General features: G+C 40.4%; 1 protein-coding gene across 2 annotated transcripts; it reads left to right on the forward strand.

Moving 5' to 3' along the window:
* Window positions 1-7,379: 7,379 nt before the first annotated feature.
* On the forward strand, window positions 7,380-22,841 carry NUDT4 (nudix hydrolase 4). Of its 2 annotated transcripts, none has more exons than XM_032416373.1 (5): window positions 7,380-7,928; window positions 17,574-17,684; window positions 18,923-18,967; window positions 21,106-21,193; window positions 21,489-22,841. In XM_032416373.1, exons 1-5 carry the CDS (start codon window positions 7,830-7,832, stop codon window positions 21,689-21,691), a joined length of 546 nt encoding a protein of 181 aa, XP_032272264.1. In that variant the 5' UTR covers window positions 7,380-7,829; the 3' UTR covers window positions 21,692-22,841. The 2 variants fall into 2 exon arrangements, with proteins under 2 accessions (XP_032272264.1, XP_032272265.1); XM_032416374.1 differs by having other exon boundaries at window positions 21,109-21,193.
* Window positions 22,842-24,822: the final 1,981 nt, after the last annotated feature.

A 24,822-nucleotide genomic window follows, 5' to 3' on the forward strand; every position in this document is an offset into this window, starting at 1 on the left:
TATGAACTTACCCACTCCAAAAAAAGAAAAAAAAAAAATGTACATATATACACAAACACACAAAGATTTGCATTCAATTTCAAGAGGTTCACGATCCTATAGAGGCCACTTTTAAGGGGCTTCTGCTGATAGTAACCTATAGTGTAAAAAAACAAAACCAAAAATAACCCACAAAACAATGCAATCTATATAATCTAGGATAAATCTTTATACCCACCAATGAATAACTTCCTTTCAACTTTTAGATAGAAGGGAGAAAGATAAACTCAGCTATCCAGAACCAAATTAATAAACTGATATGGTTCTTTCTAATCCTGATTAGCTAAGTTTCTAAACAGTCACAAAAGTTCAAAGACCTCCCCTGTTTCAGTCATTACAAACAGATGTAATTCATTCTTGGTGGAGTTTGAGAAAAGCTAGTGCTTGTCTTTATCACTTCCAAGATTTTTCTTCTAAAAAATCACGAAAGTAATATATGTACATTGAAGAAATGCTGGAAAGTGAGGAAAAGCATACATAAGAGTTTTAAATCACCTCCAATCCTAGCACTAAAGATACCCAATTGTCAATATTTTAATGGACAAATTTCCAGTCTTTTTTAATTCATATTTTTTAGATTGCCAGAATACCTTTCCTTCAAGTTCTCCTTCAAGTTCAAATTCTCCTTTTATATAAGAACCTGTTGTACATTCAAAGACTTAGTTCAATCTTTAGGGGCGCAAGAAACTTCTAGATTACCTAAGACATGCCCCAGGTCTATACATTTCTGGGCTCTGACTACAAATTCACCTGCCACCTTCTTCATCTATACACAGCATGGACTGTAGCTGAAGGCAAGGTATCTATCAGATTGCTATTGTGTCTTCTGGTTATTAGCTCTGCCATCAATGCTTGTAATTGTGATGATAAGTACAGTTTTGAAATTCTGCTGCCTGAGTTGAACACTTGGCTCTACCTTCTAATTTTGTGAACTGGACAAGTTATATAACTCATCTTGCCTCAGTATTCTCATTGTAAAATGGGCATGTTGGTGGAGAATAAATGAGTTAATATCTATAAAGTATGAGGACACAGGGTGTCACCTTGGAAGCACTGAGGAGATGCTATCATTATTATTCTTTATACATTGTTGTTATCCTTTCCCATGTTTCCTGGTTTGTCAGTTCTGTTCTCTCCCTGTTGGTCCAGCCACCTAGTCCACTGTACCCTAGCAAATTCTCCCTATTCTTAAATGATTTTGCCTCGGAGTTTTTCAAGTACATTCTTTTATTCAGTTGATACTTTTTGAGAATGACTATGTGCAGGCCCTACAACTGGCCTTAGATATAGCAGAGGCCTCTGCCCTCAACTGTTTGGAATCTCCTGGGAGCAACAGATAAAAAAATAAAATGAAAAGAGTATTTATAATACCGAGTGATGAGTGTGACCATGGATGAAGTACAGGGGACAGAAACAGGGACTGCAACCAGACTTTGCAGCAGAAGGGAAATTATGCCTCCTAAAGGAAGGGTCTCTAAATGGAGTCCTGAAGCAGGAGTTAGGCAAAGAGGGGTGAGAGCCAGAGAGAAAGGTTATGTTTGAAAAATAAGGGATTTGACTATGAGCCCTAAGATCCCTTCCAGTTCAAAAACTATAGGACTCTGCTGTCTACCTGATATGGAAATCCACCTGACCCTTCCCACTATGTCCATCACTGGCCTAAGTCCCTGCCAAATGTGATTTTAGTTGGAGGGAGAAAAAAGGATAGTTTTGGAAAAAGCATAAGCTCCCATTAATGCTCAGTAAAGCAGCCACACTTTTTTCACTGATATGTACAATTGATGTTTCTCAATATTATGTCAAATGCTATAAAAACTGTGCTTCTAAAAAGTCTCCTCTCCCAACCAAATCACCAGCTCTAACTCCCACCTAAAGAGAAATTCTACAGTTCTTTGTGTAGCTACTTGCTATAGACTGAATGTTTGTGTTGCTTTAAAATTCATCTGTTGAAATCCAAACCCCAATGTGATGGTATTAGAAAGTGGGCCTTTAAGAGATGATTAAGTCACAAGGGCAGAGCCCGCATGAATGGGATTAGTGCCCTTACAAGAAACTACGGGGTGCTCCCTCTCCCTTTCCACCTTGTGAGGACACAAGGAACCAGGAAGCATCTATGAATGAGGAAGTGAGTTCTCAGCACATGCTGAATCTGCCAGCATCTTGATCTTGGACTTTCCAATCTCCAAAACTGTGAGAAATAAATGTCAGGTTCTGAGGACTGAGTTGATCATATTCCTCAGTTAGGGTAAATACATATAATTTTATATATATAGCCCCAAACCAAAACAAACAAAAATCAAGGACAGATTTAAAAATCAGCATAAATAGCCAGAGAGAGAGAGAGAGAGAGGAGACAGAGGGAAACGGAGAGAGATTGATTGTATTTGCATTTTCTATACAGGAATATGATACATGATATAGTAACTATGCCAGAAGAAGAAATCAGCAACATATATCTACGGATTGCCTCATAGCCTATAATTGAGCTAAAGTATCACTGGATCACCTGGCTTTCGGCCCTCCTAGGGCTTGTAGTCTAGTTCTAAGAATGAAATTCTGTTTCACCACACAAGGATGAATGCTGATAAATCAATCACTATTAAATTTTCACATAGAAATAACCATTAAGGGATGCCTGGGTGGCTCAGTCAGTTAAGCGTCTGCCTTCAGCTCAGGTCATGATCCCAGGGTCCTGGGATCGAGTCCCGCATTGGGCTCCCTGCTCAGCAGGGAGTCTGCTTCTCCTTCTGCCTGCCGCTCCCCCTGCTTGTGCCTGCCCTCTCTCTCTCTCTGACAAATAAAAAAATAAAATCTTTAAAAAAAAAAAAAAAGAAAGAACCATTAAATTTTTTTCAATTCATGAAATAATATTGGTCACAACTTTTTGCACAGGTGAGTAATTTTTATGTCCTATTTCTCTATTTTATATTTTATAAAAACATTGCATAACTTGCAAACTGCACTTTTGGTTATTCTAACCATTCTAGAATCTAATACTTATATCATGAGTGTGTACAGCTTCTTTCTAACAGAGATTCATTTCCATGCCCCATGAAATATAAAACATTTCTCTTCTCCTCCTTTCGGTTTCCTTCCTCTCCTCCATTTTCCTAATGGCTTACAACCTCAACAACAATCAGCTCATGGCCTCTCTAGTTTCCTCCACACTCCCAACCCATCTTCCCTGCTCCAACAACCCAGATTATTTTGAAGGAAGTCTCAGATATCATATCACTTCAGCTCTGAATATTTTAGTATATATCTCTAAGAGGTAAGGAGTTCTCTTTTCAAACATCATCATAGCCCCTCAAAATAACAACAGTTGCTTAATATCATAAACCAGCGTTCACATCCCCTAATTGCCCTATGTCTTTTTTCTTGTTTATTTTTCATTTGTTTTAATCTATATCAAAACAAGGTCCATACATTACAATTGAGTAACATGTCTCTTATGGGCAAACATTCTTTTTTTTTGCTTTTCTCCTCAAATGAAAATAGCAGAATTGTTATGTAGCAAAAAGAAGCAATTCTGAATGAAGCAGGAGTTTAAAATGCTGTCCTGAAGAAGGTGGTGAAAATGTCTAGTCACTGCCTTTGCTGAGGAGATAAGCACTTGGCATACCTTTCCCTGAATGATAAAGAAGGAAAGTGGGAGCTGTGCTTCCCGGTAAACATTTTTATTACCCACCTAGAACTGCACGTAAACATGATGCATGTGAAACAAAGTGCTCTGCAGTTAATAGGAATTGAGGAAATAGAAAATGAGTTGAAAATCTGAAAATCATTCTTTACTTCGATGAAAGAGAAGCTTATAAACAGGCAAACCAGTCTCTTTTAAAGTCTTGCTAATGCTGCTTGCATTAATCCTTTTTAGGATTTTTAATCCTAAAGCTTTAGTTTATTGCTTATTCCATTCTAATCTGTGCCTTTTGTAAAAGAAACAAAATCACTTTAGATGACATGAAATTGTAATCAAGACTTCCACTTCCATTTTGTACTAGAAGAGCTTCTCTTACCATCCTACCTTAAACAAAGCTCCTTTTTCATTTTAAAATGGAAAGAAATCCCAGTGTCAGAACATAACACATACAAAATAATTACCATGTAATAAAAGAGGCAAGACAAGCTTACAGTGATACAGTGCAGGAGTTAAGAATATTGGCTGTAAAGAGAGAAAGGCCATCCCTGTTTCTTTGCCTGTAAAATGGGGACGATAAATAGTAGCTGTCTCATAATGCTGCTGTTGGGATTATTCAAATATGATCATGACAAACACCCAGCAGTGAGTAACATTCAGTAATGACTAGCTATTATTATCATTGGAAAGACATAGGAAGGGATGATTTGTCATGATCAGTTTTACCTTGAGAGATAGAACTTACTTTATGGTAACGTTGTGAGTCAATTACAAAAAAAGCCGCAAGCTCCCTGCACGGCACCCCTATTGCACTGCCTCCCATAAAAAGACCCCAGGAAAAGAAGTACCCTGGAGAGAGAATGTTAGTTCTCCTCTCTGATGGCTCCAAGTATTTGAAAATAGTACAGGAAATGGCTCCGTGTGTAATAAGTTCCAGGTAAGACAACATTGTGCTTAGTGCACTAAACAGATTAACCTGAAATTAGACTCTGATCCCCAAGGAAACCGGCCGGTGTAGCCCAGTCCTTACTGGCCCTGCAGAGGAAAAACAACCTCATGTCTATCTCAACTGTGATCTGGCTGGATATGATCTAAGCTTTGAACGGTGCCTAAGCGCATTTCAAATGCATAATACCTGTTAGACAATACTAAGCAGGGAGCTTTGGGCTGGGGTGTGCACCCTACTACTGAGGAACTGACACAGGAAAATGAAGATCCAGCATTGTAATTCGGCCTTTCTCTATTCTATCATTTTTAGTCAGACAAAAATTTCCTTTTCTCTTAGGTGTTTCTCAAATAATTGCAAAAACTAACTCAATAAATAAATAAACAAAAAAGTAGGGGGTGGTTATTTATAGAATAGCATTCTTCCGTTCAAATCATTTGTTGCAAAATTCCTTTTAAAACCCTTCCCTCACAACTCACAGCCCTTTCCACGCACCTGGCCCTCTGCGTTATTCCTCTACTCCCTTAGGAAACATAGGAGGAGGATAGATCTCCAAAGAAAATGTCCTTATTAATAATATCCTATGTTTAAATGCTTTATAGTCTTAAAGCACCCTCAGATTCACTGTGGTCTTGTGCAAGATGGTATAAATGATATTATATCTATTTGACAGGTGAGAAAAGTTACATTTAGTGATTGGTGCAGGTGAGACCTGAACTCACGATCTTTTCAACCAAATGCAACCGTCTGGAACCTGAAGCAAGCGGCCCCATGCTCATGCTCACCAGTTTTCTGTGCCAGTTTTTCCTCCCTTCAGTGAGTCTGTTCCAGCCATCTTCCTCTTTCCTCCTCAGTTAATTCTGATTCATGCCTCACCTCATGTAATTACTAAATGGGAAAGATTTGAGTAGATCAACATCCAATCAACTAATATTCACTGAACACAAAATAGAAGCTAGACCTTTAAAGCAGAGGGAAACTTAATGTTCTTTATCATTTAAAAAGACCATGGTGAGATTAATCACTTTATCAATTTGAACCAATTATCTTAAAATAATACTTGCATATTAGCCAAAATGGAGCCCCTAGCTACATGTGTTCGGTCCCTGTTTATAAATCGGGAAATAAACTTCAGGCAGCTTCTGCAAGAACGCTAAGGCTTGGAAAATGTCCCTGCACGGACCTGATAAGCTTTCCAATTGTGCCATGGTAAAATCTCATTTCTTAAATCACTTATTCAACATTAACTCATTGTACAAACTTGCATCTGCCTGGCCCTGGAGATAAGAAGATGATGAAGTTAGATGCAGCGGTCATGAACCTGGAGGTCAGAATCTAGAACAGGAAGACCAGTGCCCTACTCTGGACTCTCCAAGGGACCCCAGGCTGGGAATAGTCAGGCCTCACAGCCCTCTGGGCCAGAGGTGGAACCCAGCTACCCCCACCCCCTCTGCAGCCACATGGGCCTTTACTCATTTCTCCTTGCTCCTTCTCCCACTGGACTCTACATATGTCCCAGTTCCCTCGGCCTTGAAAGTTCACCAGGCTCTTGGTGGCCTTAGCTCCCCCTCCTCTGGCCCTTGACCAAAACCTTGACCTCCTGCCTCAGGAAGCCTTTCCTGACTTGCAGGTCTGGTCATATCTCCCTGGGAAACCCTCCACCACCTTCAATCTTATCACATTTGTAGTTTTACATGTACTTGTGTGATTGTTTGATATCTGACTATATCTGCTCTCAGGTGCCTAAGATCCTGGAAGGGCAGGGGCTGGTTTTAGATGCCAGTGTCTGGCACACAGTAGGCCCTCTAGGAATGAAAACCGAAGAGTCACACGTGCCTGGAACTAAGTAGCCTGGGCTCTGTGGAGGAGGCAGGATAGATTGGGTTGGCTTCCTGAACACCGGGGGCCTCCTGGCTCCAACCTTAAAACGTGGGTGACATTCTGAAATGGAAAGGTTGTTCGTCCCAAGTCCCCAGAAGGCTTGAAACTCCCAGACAGCAGAAATCCTACTCTATTTAGCATGTGGCTCCAGTACCTAGCTGTGCCTGTTACTTAGCATGAAATGCAAGCGCAAAACACTTCGTAAATACTAGCCATTGCCAGTATTAATGAATACATTCCGGAGCGTGGGACAAAGTGGAAGATGTTACCCATAGCTTCAAAGAAATATTCAAGCTCGAACGGACTCTTGAGAGAATACAAACGACCCCCTAACCAAAGACTTAAAAAGGAAATGTGCCTTCTCTCTTTCCTCTGGAAAACAAACAAAACCCCTAAAACCCTCCAAACGAACCCTCTTAACCAACGTCTTCCCCTTTCTAGGCCTTCACCCTCTCGTCCCCCCGCACCTCACGGGCGAATTCGGGACGTCAGTCACTGCGGAGACTGCCATCGCTGCGATGCCTCCAGGCATTTCCTGACCGGGGTGCAACTTTTTGTGAGGATGTACGTAGTTGGACCTCCTCGCCTGGAGATGATATTTAAGGTCTCCATGGGGCAGGTAGCGGTGTTTATAAACAGGGAGGGAGGGGTCTTTGCCTCTTCCTACTCACGGGTTCTTTGGCGGGCTACCGCCAGCCCGCGCTCGGACGCAGCCCCAGCCCCTCAGGCCCCGAGGCACCCACGCTGCCGCGCGGCCGAGACCCCGCCCCCCGCCGCCCCTCCTCCGCCGCAACGGTTCCCGGCACGCAGGCGCTGGGGCGCGCGCAGGGCGGGGCGCGCGGAGGCGGGGCTGCGCGGGCCCACTTAAATATAGGGGCGGTGGGGGCGGCGCGAAGCCGCTGCGGCGCTGCTGCCTAGACGCCGCGAGTTCTCATAACTGTCTCCTTGTGGCGCGAGCCTCGAGCCTCGCTCTTCCCCCGGCGGCGACGGCGACGGAGACTGCGTTGCCGGCAGCAGCAGCAGCAGCAGGAGGGAGCGGAGGCGAGCGGGCGGCGGGCTCCATGGAGAGCGGCGGACGCCCGGGCAGAGGCGGTGTTTCCTCTCCGGCACCCGGGCTGCAGTGACCGGCGCTTGCGCCCTGCCCCACGTCGAAGCGGCCACCGGCCCCGGGACTGACCGGCCTCGCTGCCACTCCCCGCGCCGCCGCCTCGCCTCCCGGCGCCTCTGTGCCCCGACTCGCCCGCGCCCCAACTCCCAGGCCGGGTGGCGGCGGCCAGGTCCCCGCGGCGGCGGCCGGAGCAGCAGCGGCAGCAAGAGCCCGCCTCTATGATGAAGTTCAAGCCCAACCAGACGCGGACCTATGACCGCGAGGGCTTCAAGAAGCGGGCGGCGTGCCTGTGCTTCCGGAGCGAGCAGGAGGACGAGGTGAGGGCCTCCAGCGCGCTCTGTGCCCTCCGCGGCGGGGGCGCCGGAGCAGGCCGGGGGGGCGGGGGGCCGGGGCCGGCCAGGGTGGGGGTCCTTGCCCTTCCCCTTCCTCGCCCGACCCTTCTTCTGGCTCCGGGGCTGGGAGGGATTAGTTAGCCCCCTCCTTCTTTCCCTCCCTCCCTCCCTCCCTCCTTCCTTCCTTCCTTCCCTCCCTCCTTCCTTCCCTCCCTCCCTCCTTCCTTCCTTCCTCCTTCCTTCCTTTCTTCCTTTCTCTGGGTTGATAGAGGAGACAAAGGGGCTGGCCCAGCCCTATGTTCTGCTGGGCGGTCGTGAGGACCTGAGGCCGAGACGCCTCCCGGCCCGCGGGGAAGGTCCCGGGCCGTATAGGTCGCTTCTGGCGGGAGTCACCATCTTAACACGCGAATTGAGTGTAAAGCCAGATAAACCTCGAGTGCTAACAGAGGCGGCAGAAATGGCGTGAGTGTTGCAGCCCAAGCTCTAATGCCTCTGCCTCTGTTATATTTTCCTTCCACGTTACAGCAGTTTGCGTTTTCGCTTTAAACCTAGGGATGTTTGTGGAATAGCCAAACAGACGCCGTGCTTTAAAATAAAACCCCATTCGGTCTGGTTTTTTAAAATCCCACTTTTAAGTGGACCCTTTAACTCGCAAGCACTTGGCATAATTATACTTGATATGTATTTTTTTTAAATGGCCGCCTCTTTTAAAGTTTTCTGACAGCAGAAAGATGGCTAGTGAAAAATGTGGAATAACTCCAGAGGGAGAAGATGGTTAGAGGTCGGCAAAGTTGCCATTTTCAGACCGTAATCTCTAGCTCTCAGCATATTTATCAAGGCTTCTTTACTTTGCTGTGTTTGGTTTGACATCTGGAGAGGAGCAGCCTTTCTTGTTCTAAGAGTAAGCAGTGAATCTTCTGTAATTTACCCTCCTGCGTTGGGTTGATATGAGGCCCTTGAGGTTTTCCTGGAGAGCAGTTTTTCCTTATTTGTTACATTTATTTAATTTAAAACTGGTTCACTGTTTTAAATTTGCTTAAGGCAATAATAGTTGATTGGTAGCCATGAAAATCTTTTATAAAGCATTGCCACTCCTAAAATCATTAGACAGGGAAAAAATTAACAGAGTTCTGCTTCCATAACCAACTGTGTCCAATAAAATACCAGGCTAAAGCTGGAGACGGGAAATGTAATGGCTTCCTTATTGCTAAGCCGTGTAGTTAGGGTGAGTATGATATAGTGTACACTCGGTAGCATAGTTCTTACTATGCTAACAGAAATCAGAGGGCTTCAAAATGGTGCTCTTCAAACTCTGGGTTTGCCTTTATTTTTTGAAAAGAAACCAAGCCTTTTAGTGTTGATCAGTCCTCAGTTGGGGGCCTTTAAGTGTTAAAACCTAAATTTTCTTGAGTTTTCCGAAGAAACAGGTCTGCGTCTATGACTGGGCTCACTTTGGAGAGCTAGGAAGTGGAAGGGGAAAGATGTTGTAACATTCACAGAGTAAACAGTCAACCAGCCTTAAGTATATTCTATTTTTAAAAAGATTAGAAAATCGTTGAGGGAAGGGCCATGTTAGGAAAAAACAAGCTTTCAATACAAAAGAATAGCCCAAAGTGATCAAGCTAGGTCAGGGATCTTGTCTGATTGGCTCACTGTTGTGTAATCACATTCTTAGTTGAGTGCTTTCCCGAAAACCTGAGTTTATTACATTTCATCCTCTTAGTGCTGGTTTATAGGTGAGGAGACAGTTGCAGATAATAAGTACTTTCCCCAAATGACATAATTAGGAAGCGGTAGATTGAGAATTCAGGATCCAGTCCCTGCTCCTGATGCTGGGCTCTTGGCACAGGGCTCCTTAGCAATTGGGTGCATGCTATTTGCTGAATGAGAGATTTTGTGAGGCTGAGCTTGGAAGCCTTTCTGGAAGTGATGACTTTGAAGTCTTGCCATAACCTGAACTTGGAATTCAGGCTTTGTTTAAAAAAAAAAAAAAAAAAAAAAAAAAACATTCCCAGGAGAAAATACAGGAAATAGGAAGAAATTGAAATGATCTGTATTGTGTGAATGGTAAAGCGAAGCCTGAAGAGAGCTTCAGAAATCACCGTAGTAGATCAATGAATTAACGTTTGTGCTTGGGAGTTGTTCCTACTGTAATAAATGCTAAATTCCTAGCCTCTAGTTGAGTCAAGAGACTACTGCCATTAGATAAAATGAAGTAAGGAGCAAGCTCTGGAGTATTAGAGAAATCTGTTACGTAAAACTGGGTAAATCTGGTACAGTGCAGACTGAGAAACCAAGTCAGAATATGTTCTAAGGGAAGGCTCTAGAATTCTCTAAGTAAAATGCACAGCCAACCTTAATGTGTGGTTAATCTCTTTAGGATCTTCATTTCTGTAGTTGTGTATATTTGGGGCTCTTTCTATTATATGATAGTTACAAAGTGAACCCTATTAGCTTTCCTGGACATCTTGCTGTTTTGCTATGAATTTATTCCCACTCTGTTTAAATTATACTGGTAGCCTTCCAAGGATAGGATACAAAACAGCCTGAATCCACCTCTTTAGCTAATGGGTGAGAATTTTCGCCCCTACTGGGTTAACAATACCTAGGTCCTGGTTGGGAGATTTAAACGTATGCCTTATTTTAGGATGAAATGTTTATAGAGTGTCAATTGAAATAAAATAGTAATTGCTGATGGACCACAAAAAGTTACGCAGTGTTCCAGTATGGTTCTCCTCGTACTGAAGGAGTTAGTAGCCCATAGTTGAGAACAGGTTATTTTAGGAAAGAAGGTTGTCCTAACAGCACACTCTATTTTTTGGGGGGTGTTTTTATATTTGCCTGTTTTATCATCCCTGTGAGGTAAATAATAAGAATTAGCATTTGTACAGGAAGAAATTAGGCAGCAGACATAATTTGTCCCAAGGTCAAAGAAGCTGGCAAATAATTTTGACCCCAGGTGCTTTATTTCTAAATCTCCTGTTCATTTGATCCTCTCTAGCTAGTTTTTTCTGTAGGGAACCACCCTTAGTTTTGGCAGTTGGGCTTCCTCACAAGCCCACAAATAAGCATCCCATAGAGTAGCTGGGATATTGTGCTTGTACAGAGAAGGAGGATAATACATTCACAGAACGTAACCAAAAATAGATTCTTTTGAACATGTTGCATATATGATAGTTTGAACAGGGTTGTAGAGATGAAAAGTGTCAACTCCTAAGAAACATACTCTGTAGCGGGAAGATAGACAAATGACTGATATAAAGGGAAATAAAATAAGGGAAAAGTACCATCACGTGCTCCAGGGTTAAGATCCACTGGAGCTGGATTTCAGTCAGTGAGAGAGGAAGGACCAAGTATCACAAACAGCAAAACTTGGGGCTGTGGGTTAGTTGAGCTGCAGCTTAGGATAGCATAGGACAGATAATGGTTGAAAAAGAGCACCTTAACTATTAGGCTAAGGAGTTGCTAGGCAAGAAAGGAACACTTAGTTTTGAACAAGGAACATTTACATTTTAAATGTATTCAAGCTTGAGGATGATCTGGCAGCAAAATAGGATAGAGTGCTAAAAAGAGAAATAGAAATGACTTGATTCTGGGTGGAATCCAGGCACAGTTGTGAGTGAGAAACACTAACAAAACAGTCTTAAAGACTGCCCCCCTACTCTTCCATTTGGATTTACTGCCCTACTTAACTTTTAAGCTCCTTGAGCCAGGGACTGCATTCTACAGTCTGCTAAATGCCAAAAGTGTATTAACTAAATGTCTGAATTTTACAAAATCATGCACTAAAAGTGGGGAGGGAAAGCAGAGTCCTAAAAAGACTTGGTAGGGAAAGCAGAACTCTAAAACCAGAGCCCTAATAAAAACAATCTTAAGAAATATTAGTACAGGTAAATCTCTCCTAACGTTTGTACGCTTGGGATCAATAGGCAGTCTGCCTTTTCAGATGTATACTCTGGGGCTTATACTTCCGTAGAAGTCCTTTTAGATTTAAGTCCTTGAAGATACTTGCTTCAAATGGAGACCACTTTTATGAAAGTTAACTATCCAAAGGCAGCCTTTTCTAAACATAGGGAAATGTCCTCTATGCCTGCAGCTCTCCCAGACCTAAAGTGATTCTTTGGCCACTCAGCCACTTCCTTCAAGGGAAGGCATTTTTGTACAGTTTGCATCTGTTTCAGGCTCTTGGTATGTATCACTAAGGCTTTCTGTAATGTGTGAAAGAAAGCTTACCCATAGCTTCAAAACACTGACATGCTAGAAGAAAATGTCATCAGCCCAACTTAGCATTCATCTATCTACCAATCCCATACAGATGGTCCCTGACTTCAATGGTTCAACTTGTGGTTTTTCGACTTTATGATGGTGCAAAAGTAATACACATTCAGTAGAACCCGTACCTCAGATTTTGAATTTTGATCTTTTTCCAAGCTAGCAATAAGCTAATAGGGGTTAAGCACATTTTCCCAAAATGAGCTGTTATTTCTGATGCTCCTATAGCACTGTGCCTCTATAGTCCAAAAAGTAGTACTAATTTGTTTAGTAATAACAGTAGGTAGCTGGTTAATGGATACAATAATCATTGTTATAACTTAAGATCTTTTTAAAATGTGTGCACACTGGGTGTTCCTAATATGCTGCTTGCTGGCCTAATTTTGGCTAAATGCCTATAACACAGTTACTATGGTAGAGGTAGTTTAACCATTCATGCATCCTAGTTCATGATAATGTGGGAAGAAAGAACAAAAACCCCAGTACAGCTTCTAATAGCTATAATTCACAAAATAAAACTCTTCATTCTTCAATTTAGGAATCACTTGAGAGGTTCTCTAGATAGCTCCCCCCCGCCCCCAGAAGTAGTCATTTGTAGCGACTAGTTGTTCCCAGAAGCAGGCTGTGACCAAGAACAGTTATAAGGGTAAAAGCTGAAACACAAAGGACATTTGGGGGCCACTTGGTGTATAGGACTAAGAATTTCAAGTACCTCCATCTTCTGAAGGCATCACTGCATCACGTAAACCTTGAACAGCATTTTTTTTTTTTTCGTTTACAAGCTCTTACACACCCCCAGTGAGGACGACTTACTTAGGTGATATAGAGTATAGAATCTATACTATAGATTACTCCGATTCATAGACAAACCTTTGTCCAGGAAGACTCAGGGCTGGTTCCAAGTAGACCATTATCACTATACTGTTGCTACTTAAAGTGAGAAGTACTTATATTCCAAATGCTTAAAACATTAAGTGTCTAAGAAAAAGACAAGTGTGAGAAATGGCTTCTTAACAGTGATAAGTGAATGGTGTTGTATTCTGATAATTATTCAATACATGGAAGGAGGGGTTGGGGTTTGATAGTGTAGTAGCAGGAATGCTTATATGAAGGTGGGCAGGTTGAATCAAGGAAATGTCTTCACTTTTCACTACTCTAACAGCACTGGCTTTGAGGTTGAGTTTGATTCAAGTCTCATTCTGCAGCCTGGTGGGTTGGCTAACCTCCTTTTTATAAATCTTCCTTTGGTCTCAGCTCTGGCTTACCTGGAAGGTTCAATGTCTCCTTTCATCTCTGTCACCTTGTCACTAATGTGGCAGACTGTCATCTTGTTGGATACACAAAATGTAATATGCCTAGAAAGGTATTTGAAAAGGAATTTAAAATGTATGAACAACCAGGTATGGATTTGTCAGCTATTGGTATATCCTCTTACTGAGATTTTATAACTTCTGTTACTTCAGTAATAATATTTTTAGAGCATTAGGAAGCATGCTAAAGCTGTATTACAGATCTAGTAGATTGGGGATGTTGTAGAAATGTTAGATGGCTTTTTTTTTTTTTGAGGATATTGAATAATTTGTGATGGGGTTCTATATGCTTAGATTCTTCTAGCATGTAGGAGGGATTTTAATTCATCTTTGTCTCTACTTAATGCTATTCAGATTCATTTCTTCTACCCTGGGAGATAATCACCACCACCACTCTCCCCTACATAACACAACAAACATACAAATGTGGCCTTGACTTCATTTGAACTCTGAATGAAGTACTCTAGATGAGTAGGCAAATATTTAATGAAACATACTGGTTTCCAAATCTGTTTCCTCACTGAAGACTCATTATCAAATCTTTTAAGCTAGTAGTTTAGATGCTGGTCATTTCTATACTGCAGATACTAATTACTTGTTTATTAAATGTATCATATTTTGGAAAGATACATTTGAAGTTGATGGTTTGATCAATAAAACTTAATCATTTTGGAATGTCAAGGGACTCTTGCGTGTTAAGTTTTCAGATTCTACCTAAATCATTTGTCCAAAACTATACACTTGTTTTCATATGTTTCTAAAAAATAATTTATGAAGCATACAAGGATTCCATGTCACTGACTTTTGGAAGATAAATTTACTCATATGTGAATGATGTCCTTAGATTGCAGATTAAAGATTTGGATTTAATTGGAAGCATAAGTGTTAGTTCAGAAAAGCAGACAGACTCTACTAATGGGTTTTCAACATTATTAACCTTATGTAATTTCTCTCTTAAAGACTATCTTGGGACGAATGGGAATTATCATTGACCTAGATACATGACACTGAGTTTCATTTTTTTCAGGACTCAAACATTAAGAATATCAATGGCTTTGAAACTCCCTGTTTACTAAATAAGGATGTACTTTTCCAGTAGCTAGCCCCTGCAGTGTCCTGTCCCATTAGGAAGGTAATCAAGGAAGTTGCTTAAGGAGCATAGAATTGGGTAGTAAGAATTTCAGCCAGGCAATAAAAACTAGATTATCTGTAACCCACACCTAGTAATCAGGAAAAGAGGCCTCCAGCTCTGCAGTCAGAAACAGAAGTTGCGGTTTACTTTTCCCTTGATGCAAGATGTATGCTTTTATACCTTAAGCATTTTTGTTTTAACTTAAAAACATATATTTGCCAGTCTCGATATAGCCCAAAGCCTTGGAATACCATAGATCCTCCGAAAGCCTCCTTTTTGAATAAAATAAAAAGTGAAATCTGATTTGCAGTTTCACTTTGTTTAAAGAATTTGAACCTTGAAGACTCTTGAAGGCTCTTTCTGAATTTTTAAATTTCCTTTTTCCAGTCTTTTATAGTAGTCTCATCCGTATTTAATTTGATAGAGGTTTTTAATAACCCACCTTTAATTAATTTTTGCAGTCTTTTTGATAATTCCTTTCTGCCCTCATTTCATCATTAACTCTCAGTAATTATAAAACAAATACAAGTGGCAAAATTTGGGGGGAAAGCCTAATTCTTGGTAAGCTGATTCAGCTCCACTAGTGGGAAAGCTGAATAGCTAGTAAGGGCCAACAGCGAGTGCCTAGGCCAGGACTTAAGGTATTTAATTCTCAATAACACTCAACACCCCTAACAAGGATGGGCGCTTGCTTTTACAGAGGACGACACTGGTGCACTGAAAGGTAGATGAGCAGGCTTCATTGTGTGCATCCAGTAGTGAAACACACCTTGGTTGTGATCTGTACAGTTGCAAAACATCTTCAGGTTCAAACCAGTGTTTTCTAATTCTTACTAGATTTGCTGATTCTGGCTCTTTAGTTTCTAATTTTGATATGTAAGCCCTGTTTGCTAATATTTAATAAAGCTTAAATGTAAACCTGTCTTACATTTCATTTTACCAAAATTGCTATATTTTGACTTGGTGATACCTTCAATGTCAGCCATTAAAATATTTTTTAAAGGATTTTATTTATTTATTTGACAGAGAGAGCATAAGCAGGGGGAGAAGCAGGCTCCCCGCTGACCTGGGGCTCTATCCCAGGACGCCGGGATCATGGCCTGAGCCGAAGACAGGCGCTTGACTGACTGAGCCACCCAGGCGCCCCAGCCATTAAATATTTTAACTAATGTTGTATCAGCTATTAATTTACAGTGCTTCCTCTGGATTTGCACTGTTCTGCCGGTTATTCATTTGAAGGAATAAAGCCGGTAGAAGCAATAGAGTCCTATCCAGATCAAGAATGAGAGAAATAATGCTGACTCCTTGAACATTGATGGATCACCACTTTGCAATGATGATGTGTCCTTGGCCACAGTTTGCTGCTTAGTTTTCAAATTGAGGGGATATGTGCCTGGATAGGTGTTCCTTATCTTCCAGCTCAATATTTTAGAGGTTTTGGGGGAAGGTGGGAGTTGCTGAACTATCTTACTGTCGGCCTGGAACTTTCCAGTTGGGGAAGGTTGAGTTCTGGCGGCCTCCTCCGTGGGAGGCGAATCCTGTGCTGGCTGTGAACTCTCAAGGCCAGCGGCTGCTCTGGCAGGAGGGAGGGGGCTGGGCAGCTCGAACTACGGGCACGCCGGGCAGAAAAGCAGTGCACATGTCCGGGATTAAACTTCGCTCTGAATTGATTGATCTGGTGAGAATGGCTTACGTTGGTAAAGGCAGTATACTAAGGTAATTTTGTAAACGCTTTTGTTCACGTTGGTTAAGGCACCTGTTACTTCACAAACATCGTTTGGTTATTTATCATAGCCTTTGTTGTTTTAACTTGGGTGAATTTTAACCTACTCTAGCCCACAAATTTTCATTTATAAGATATATAATTCTTGCTTCAGGCACTTAAAATAATGAACCTCTGGGATACTCTGATGATGTAGTTCTTTGTGTGTGTGTGTGTGTGTGTGTTTGCATATTTCAAGGTTAATGCTAATCTTGATTGAGGTCTGCAGACTTCTGTAAAGAGCCAGATAATATTTTAGGCTTTGTGGGCCACACCGTCTCTGTCGCAGCTACCCAACTCTGCTGTCGTAGCATGAAAGCAGCCATAAGCAATATGTAAAAAATGAATGAGTGTGGCTAGGTTCTCATAAAATTTTATTTATGAACACTGGAATTTGAATTTCATATAATTAAAAATATAAAAACCATTTTTAGCTCACAGACGGTACAAAAACAAGTAGTGCACTCACTGTAGCTTGCCAACCCTCTTCTAGATCATAAGTTATAGCTGCCTGTTAATCAAAAGAAGTGACTTTTGTTCACTTATAATTGGTTTGGAATATGAAGGTACTTCTTTCCACCCAATCATAAGTGTAAAAATAATGGGAACTCTCTCTGCCGTGCATGGGCTTTACGTGAATTCCCCTATTCCTTTCTCAGAGTCTCGGTTATCTTTTAAGTATTCATACATTTTATAGGTGAGGGAACAGGGTGATGTGCCTGGGGTCACATACCCTTAAATTTGGGAGAATACTAAGATTCTATAACTGAAAAAGACATTACGACCACAAACCTAAGTGCATACAGCTCTGAGACTAGTAAACCAAGTCTCGGCTTCTGTCTTTTGTGAGTCTCCAAGAATTGGAGTTTCACGAATTGAATCTGGTAGTTGAAGTGACTTCATTAGGTTCAGAATGGTGTAGTGATGTGAGCACGATATTGTTGAATTCTGAATTCCGAAAGACGGTGTGTACAGAAGCTGCCGGCTGCTGGTTTGTGGTAGGATGTGCACCCCTCCTAATCGGAATGACCCTGAAAGGCGGGTTAACCTGGAAGGGCTTACATTCCCGGGCCGGCGGTGGCGGGTTGAGGGTGTTGTCCGGGGCGCGGCACTCCGCGGGCAGCGGCCGTGCACGGTGGTGCTCCTTCTTGCAGGTGCTGCTTGTGAGCAGCAGCCGGTACCCGGACCAGTGGATTGTCCCTGGAGGAGGCATGGAGCCGGAGGAGGAACCCGGCGGTGCAGCCGTGAGGGAGGTTTATGAAGAGGTGAGATGAACCGTTGTAGCTTGTTTGCTCTCCTCTCAAACACACTGTGCCTGTGCACTTGGGAGGTTTTACAGTGTCGGGGGCGGGGGGGGGGGGTGGCGCTCAGGCTACGTGCACTCAGAAGACGGACAGGCAGGTCACGTGGGTGCTCGCTCTCTTGTCTGGTTCAACATTTTTAAGCAGGCAACTATAGCTAGCATTTTGCTAAGCAGATATTTTTTCTACTTGGTAAAATAGAGCTAAAAGCAATGTAGACATCCCCCAGAATTGTATAACAGACAATAAGCCTGATCAGTGATGAGTACATAATATGGTGGCCTCGTGTCAGAGCAGTTAGTGATACACCTGGAATGCCCTGCAGGAATGCACAGAGACATCACTCATGCCCTATAATTCTTTCTCAGATGAATAAACAAATTGCCTTTATTTGTTTTGTCTTAAAGTTGAGGAAAACGGCACACACACCCATGCACGAAAGCATAATGGCCTGCTTATCTTCTAACAGTTGCTTATAGATAGAACTTGCTTTTACCCAGAGGCAGAATAACATAGATTTAAGTGCTATAAATTGAGCAGCAAGTTAGGATATAAATGGGAAGCAAATGCTAATGTTCTCACTGGGTCTTGGTGTGTAGTTACAAAGGTTTCATAGAGATGGGTCTTGAAGGATGAGCAGCTTCCTGATGGAGGAACACAAGTCGTAGATAGAGGAGACAGCGGGTACCAATGTTGTTGTGGTTAGTTGTGGTGTGGATTTGAAGTTCCAGTCAGTCTGTTATAGTACTGGGTAAAAGTAATGAGGATTCTGCAGTCAAAGGGTAACATAGAGAAAAAAATTGTACCTCCTGAGCCATGTGGGGAAAAGGGCAGAAAGACAGTCCTTTAAGAAGGGTAAACCCTTTATCAGTTCATATGGAAAAGTTCTGTTTTCATTCATGAAGTTTGTCCCAAATTGGTAGAAAGTCTAATTTTTGGTCAATCCCTGTCAGTTCTAATAAAATAAATGACAATCTGATCAGTCGAACTTGCATATGGAATAAATTAAGCCGTGTTTTATAGCAAACCACAGGTTGTGAATCTTGGCATAGCCAAAAAAAAAAAAAAAACTTTACAGAAGCAGGCTTGGTATAGGAGGGCCTATTGTGCTTAGATCCAAGGGTTGAAATAGCCAGAAAATAACTTCAATGTAAATTTTCTTAGCAAAGGTAACAGTTTTACATTTCATCCTTTTTTAATAGGCTGGAGTCAAAGGAAAATTAGGCAGACTCCTGGGCATATTTGAGGTGAGTAACAAAAGTAATCCTTTAGAATAATAGAATTAACGATTCTTTCCTGACCAGCCAAATAATCTGGCAGCAACCTGAGCTAGACATTTCCTCTTAAAACTATCAGTAAGCAAGTAAGTTTATAAGGATTAGGAGGGAGGGAAGTAAAAGTTACTTTCATATGCCATCAGTTTTATACATTATTACAGTAGTAATTATTTTTATATGACAATACAGAGAGCTGATACAGAAAGACCTATCTCTTGGTTTACTGATACTGTTTAGTTAATAGACTTTTTAGGAGGTACAGTGTCCTCAGTATCACCTAAGGGTTTAGGACTCTTGTGGATACTGTCTGGAAATGGACCCTTTGCCTTTAGCACATAATGTTAGATGATACACAATAATGACTTTATTATCCCTACAGGACGGTATGAAGGTTTAAAAAAAAAAAAAAAAAAAAAAAACCCTGATACAAAGAATAGATGCTAAAAGCATAGAATTCTCTTACATAATCTGTTATTACTGAAGGCAAAATGGAATTTGTGGAGAGGGAATTTGGAATTGGCAGGTGTTCTGTGGAAGGTAAGGATCATGAGACACAAGCTCTTCTCATCTTTTCATCCAAGAGTCAGACAAAGATACTTAGATACATGGTATACCTGACACATTGTGGCTTTTTTTCCCCTTCAAGATACTACTAAAGGGTTAGTTTAGTCCTTCTCGTAGAACCATAAACATTTTATTTTTAAGGCTTTTTAAGGGGGTGCCTGGGTGACTCAGTCAGTTAAGCGGCCCACTCTTGATTACAGCTCAGGTCATGATCTCAGGGACGTTAGGTGCTCGGCAGGGAGGTCTGCTTGGGATTTTTCTCCTGCCCCTGCCCCCGCTCACGCAGCCCTCCCTCTCTCTGCCCCCGCAATGTTTTTTTTAAAAAGAAAGAAAAAAAGGCTTTCTACAGAATTCAGAAATTGTGCAACACTTGGTAGAATTGATGACTCCTAGAATACTGTGTTAACAGTGAAGTTCTCAAGTTAATATTCAAACTTTCCAGAATTCAGCACTTGCTTTACCCAATTGAAGAGCACCATCTCCTGGTTAAACTGAAAAATATATTGAGGGTTTTCTGTAATTCAGAGTAGCCATGGTACAAATAGCACATTGTCGATACGCTGACAAGATTTTTGAAGAAAACGTCTCACATTATAAATAAAGCTTCTATAACACAGGTAGGTAATAGTATTAACTGCATTACAAATGCTATTTAAATTTATTCATAGACTCTGAACAGAAAATAGTAACCAATGTATCTTTCCCCTTAGAAAATACAAGGGAAAGTTAGTATTATCCTGCCTATTCACCCTGGTGATTTCAGTGAATTTGTGAACATAGCATAATAAATGTATTGATTTTGCAGGCATAGAAATAAGACAATAAGCTCTTAACAATAATGAACAGTAATGTTTTATGTGAGAGATGCCTCTCATTTTTTTTTTTTGTTCCCGTTCCTTCCCGAAGACATAATACACTATTTGAGTGTATTACTCAGGTAGTTTGTGGTGGAAAAAATTCTGGCAATGTAGAGCAAGCAGCTCTTGATCTCAGGGTTTTGAGTTGAAGCCCCAGGTCAGGCATAGAATTTATTAAAAATAAATAAAAAATTTTTAAATCAGTTATCTGAAGTCCTAGACTATAGTAAGTAAGGCTGACTTTTAATTGAGAGGATGACCCCTTCATTTTAAAACCAACTTGTGTTTAATTTTGAATCTAGAAACAAGACAAGGTGGCAGTTTTTATATGGGTAAAAACTGAGTTTGAGCACAAAGGACTAAAAGATAGTATTCCAAAAATAGACTAACCCATTCTCAACCTTGGCTGTGCATAGTTGACCTGAAAGCTTTTAAACTATCAATACTCAATGTCTCTTAAACACATGCATTGAAATCAAAGTGCCACGTTTACTATGGGGAGCTAATTTCATCATTTTACATTTACATTTTGTATTACATAAAATTCACTTCTGTGCTGGGTTATACAACTGGATTATACTTGGCCTATGTGCTAACCAGTAGTATGCCACAACTGAATTTTTTCCCCTCAAAAATGTGTAATGGCTAGCTCCTGGAGAGTAAAATGCTTTTCTTTTTATATTCAAGCAGAATCAAGACCGAAAGCATAGAACATATGTTTATGTTCTTACTGTCACTGAAATACTAGAAGATTGGGAAGATTCTGTTAATATAGGTAAGTTCCCTTTCCCTTTGCCATCTGGATTCTCTTAATTCAAGTACTTTGTACTTGTATACCATTTTCATCTTAAATTACTTTTGGTTACCTTTTTTAAAGAGGATCAGTATGTATGTCCACATTTGAATTATCTTAAAATTCTTCCCCCAACATATTATTGTCTAAGCCATTCCAGAAAAAACAATAAAGTTATTATTTGTGGGGGAGGGGGTGAAGGGCATTGTTAAAGCATATGACCTACTTTTTAAAATTGACTTTATTGTAATATAGTGACCAGTGTCCTATTTTCTAGGAAGGAAGAGAGAGTGGTTCAAAGTAGAAGATGCCATCAAAGTTCTCCAGTGTCATAAGCCTGTACATGCAGAGTATCTGGAAAAACTAAAGCTGGGTTGTTCTCCAACCAATGGAAATTCCACGGTCCCTTCCCTTCCAGATAACAACACCTTGTTTGTGACTGCCGCACAGACCTCTGGGTTGCCATCCAGTGTAAGATAGAGAGAACTGGGAGGACCTCCCATGTGCAGTCTTGTGGGGAGAGGTCTTTTATTTTCCTTGGCAAACATCTGAATGACTCCTGCAAACTGTCTGAATTTGCGATGCAGGATTTTCAAACAATTTGCGTGTTTTTCAGATGTTTTCAAATCTTCTTAAAAAAAAAATTGTAAAATATTTTAATAAGCCAAAGCCATGTGGAATTTTTTTTAGATGCCTTAACTCTGCCCCCAACCCACCTCATCCCCATTTTAGTTCATTTTTTTCCACAGCATTTTGTTTTTTGTCCATTTGACATCAGTCTGTGGTTTTTGTCAGATCAGCTTACTTATGGCTATATCTTCTAAATTATTTTCTCATCACAGCATTAACATAGTCAACAAATTCTGTTGTAGAAATTTACAAAAATAATTCTTGATATTAAATCTGTTCGATCTGAACTATAGGATCATAGTTTTAATTCCTAAATTCCAGATTTGGACTATTTCTGTATGGTCCAATAACTATTTTGACAAAGGACTTTTTGCTATTTTCAGGAATTTGTCAACTCATTTGTCTTAAATTTTCACAACTGGTATGTCACTGGCTACCTGATAAGGCCAGTTACCCCCCTATAACTCACTAGTCCTTTAACACACAGTTTAACTATATACAGTTGGTGATTTTTAGAGGTATTGTAAGAAAGATGCATGTAGTAAATACATCATCATGAAAAACTGTATTCATGGGATTTGAGTTAGCATGCTAAATCGCCAATTCCCTTTATCCATAATCTCTTTACACAGAATACTTGAGAACCATAATACCCTTAAGGTAAATTCCTTTTAAAAGATATATTTCCAGTTTTTTAATTTACTGACCCTTCTTTAGTTAAACTTACTGGTTACCAGTAGTGACCACGGGATTAGAGTCTAACCTCAAATGATAGTCAGTGGTGACTGCAGTGGCCTTCTTGCTGTTCAGCTGTTCCAGACTTAGATTATTAGGATACCTGAGAATGTCTCATCATCTTTTATACGTTGCCAATAAGTACTATTTATCTTATAACTGTTGGGGCACTGGAACATACCTGAACTAAGAATTATTTTGTCTTGTCTTTATACTCACTTGGAATCAAGAATCCCATTGACACACAGGTACCTTGTCTGAAACCCCCTTTGAATAAGACATGGGGCGGGGGGGAGAGTGAAAGATCATTCTGTATGTAGGCATTAGCCTTGTAAATATTGTAACTGGTGAGTATAGAGTAGAAAGTAAGTATAGTTGTACATTCTACAAATTGTTAACCTTTAAAAATATAATTGCTGCTAAGTAGAGTGCTGTTACACTTAAGGAAAATCGGTGCCGCTGTTTTGAAAAAGATCTTGTGCCATAAATGCAGCTGAACTAAATATAAATATTAGTTCACAAATTAATGCTGTCAGTGGAAGGAGTAAAGTAGAAAAACTTAACCAGTGACATTTCATTCTAAATTATGTAGTATGATCAAACATGATCATCCAGAATTTTTATATTATTCTTTGTACAGAGGTTATGCATCCTGCGTGTTTTTTAAAAAGGAAACATTTTAAATCCACAGATTGACACTTTCAATCTTCAGTGGACTTAAGATTTTGTTGTTTCTCAGTAATCTCTTAAGTTTCTTTATATACCTTAACACAGCAGAGAAACTGGATTTTGTATATAAAAATGTCCACCTGAAGTGATGTCACAAGTACTGGGGGAGGGGGATATCTTGTATATGATATTCTTAGAGGTAATAATGCATGAACTTATTTTATAAACTCTTGGACTATGTATTTGACATGTAAAATATGTACAGTATTGTCAGCCATCTCTTAAAAGTGAGCCTATAAATATTGTTGTATAATTATTTTTGGTCAAGAACATTTGGACTAAGTAGTGCCACTTGGGTCAGGATTTTCTTCAGTGCCATTTAGCAAACCAACTGTCTTTAGTCTATGCAACTAGCAAAAATTTGTATGATGCAACAGAATACAGTTGTCACACTTTGAACTTCACACAAGGGATTCTTCACTATTCTTCTGGAACCCAGTTTAGCAAAATTAGAGGAAAGGCCATAAGGAGATTTCTGTTAAGGAGAAAAAGCCTTCATTTTCAGGCTCAACAGTTGAATCTACTATAGATAATAGTGTCTACTATCTCAACCCTCCAAAGTTTACAGAGTGTTGGGACTCATTTCTGCTTTCTGTGGGGTAGATGGATAAAATTGGGCAGCTAAATTTTTCAGTCCCATGTGCCTCCTAAATATATAGGTTATAAGTTGACTTGTAGACACAAAGTAGCAAACTATCCTGAATATTTGTTGTTGGGGGGGGGGTTTGTGTGTGTGTGTGTGTATTTTTTAATAAACAAGGTGAAATTTTCTGTCACATGCCATTCAATTTTCTGTCAAACAGTTGTATAAAGCAGCAAAACTGAAAGAGGGGGGATGATTGTTGTATACACTCTAAATTGTTTTGCATGGTCTCATTTGAGATAATTGGTGTAAGAATCTTGACTTTTTATATTTGGAAACCAAATAAAAATGGAAATAAATTTTTTTTTTTTTTTTTTACCATAACTGAACATCATCCAAGTGGAAAACTTGTCTGGCATTCCACAGTAAAAATTTACTCCTCTCCCATAGATGGTCATATACATAATCTCATATATTTATATGAGTGTATATTTATATATATTTATATATATTCATACTTTCCACTTATGATCCTTACTAGTGGAATTAACTAGTTGTCCACCAGTAAAGTGTTGCCATTACTCTCCCAAATGGATATTTTCTATTAAATACCAACCAGTCTCATGGTGTCCCACTATGGCTATATCTTTATAGCTTTCTGCTCCTCAAATGGGTTTTATTTTTAATGATTTTCAAGAGCTCTTCTAGACTATTCTGTAATTACGTACTTAGCTGATAATTACTATCATTTTATTACAGCTGTATTTAAAAGGCTAGTTACCTTGCCCACCAAAATATTTCCCCAAAATAGTGCTTACCAAAGACCAACTTAAGAATCCTCACAAAAATTCCATTCAATCTCATTTGGCTTAAATTGGAGGAAAACAAAAAGCATGGCATTTCCCAATGCTGTCTTCACATTGGAATACAAGAA

The sequence above is a fragment of the Phoca vitulina genome, unplaced genomic scaffold (genome assembly GCF_004348235.1).
Source record: "Phoca vitulina isolate PV1807 unplaced genomic scaffold, GSC_HSeal_1.0 scaffold19, whole genome shotgun sequence".
Classification (NCBI taxonomy): Eukaryota; Metazoa; Chordata; class Mammalia; order Carnivora; family Phocidae; genus Phoca; species Phoca vitulina.

Bases quoted from the DNA above. Each gene is read 5' to 3' on its own strand.
- NUDT4 (XM_032416373.1), top strand. From the start codon at position 7,830: ATGATGAAGTTCAAGCCCAACCAGACGCGGACCTATGACCGCGAGGGC. The intron at 17,685-18,922 runs GTGAGATGAACC...CTTTTTTAATAG, and splicing joins TGAGGGAGGTTTATGAAGAG to GCTGGAGTCAAAGGAAAATT. The intron at 21,194-21,488 runs GTAAGTTCCCTT...CCTATTTTCTAG, and splicing joins GGAAGATTCTGTTAATATAG to GAAGGAAGAGAGAGTGGTTC.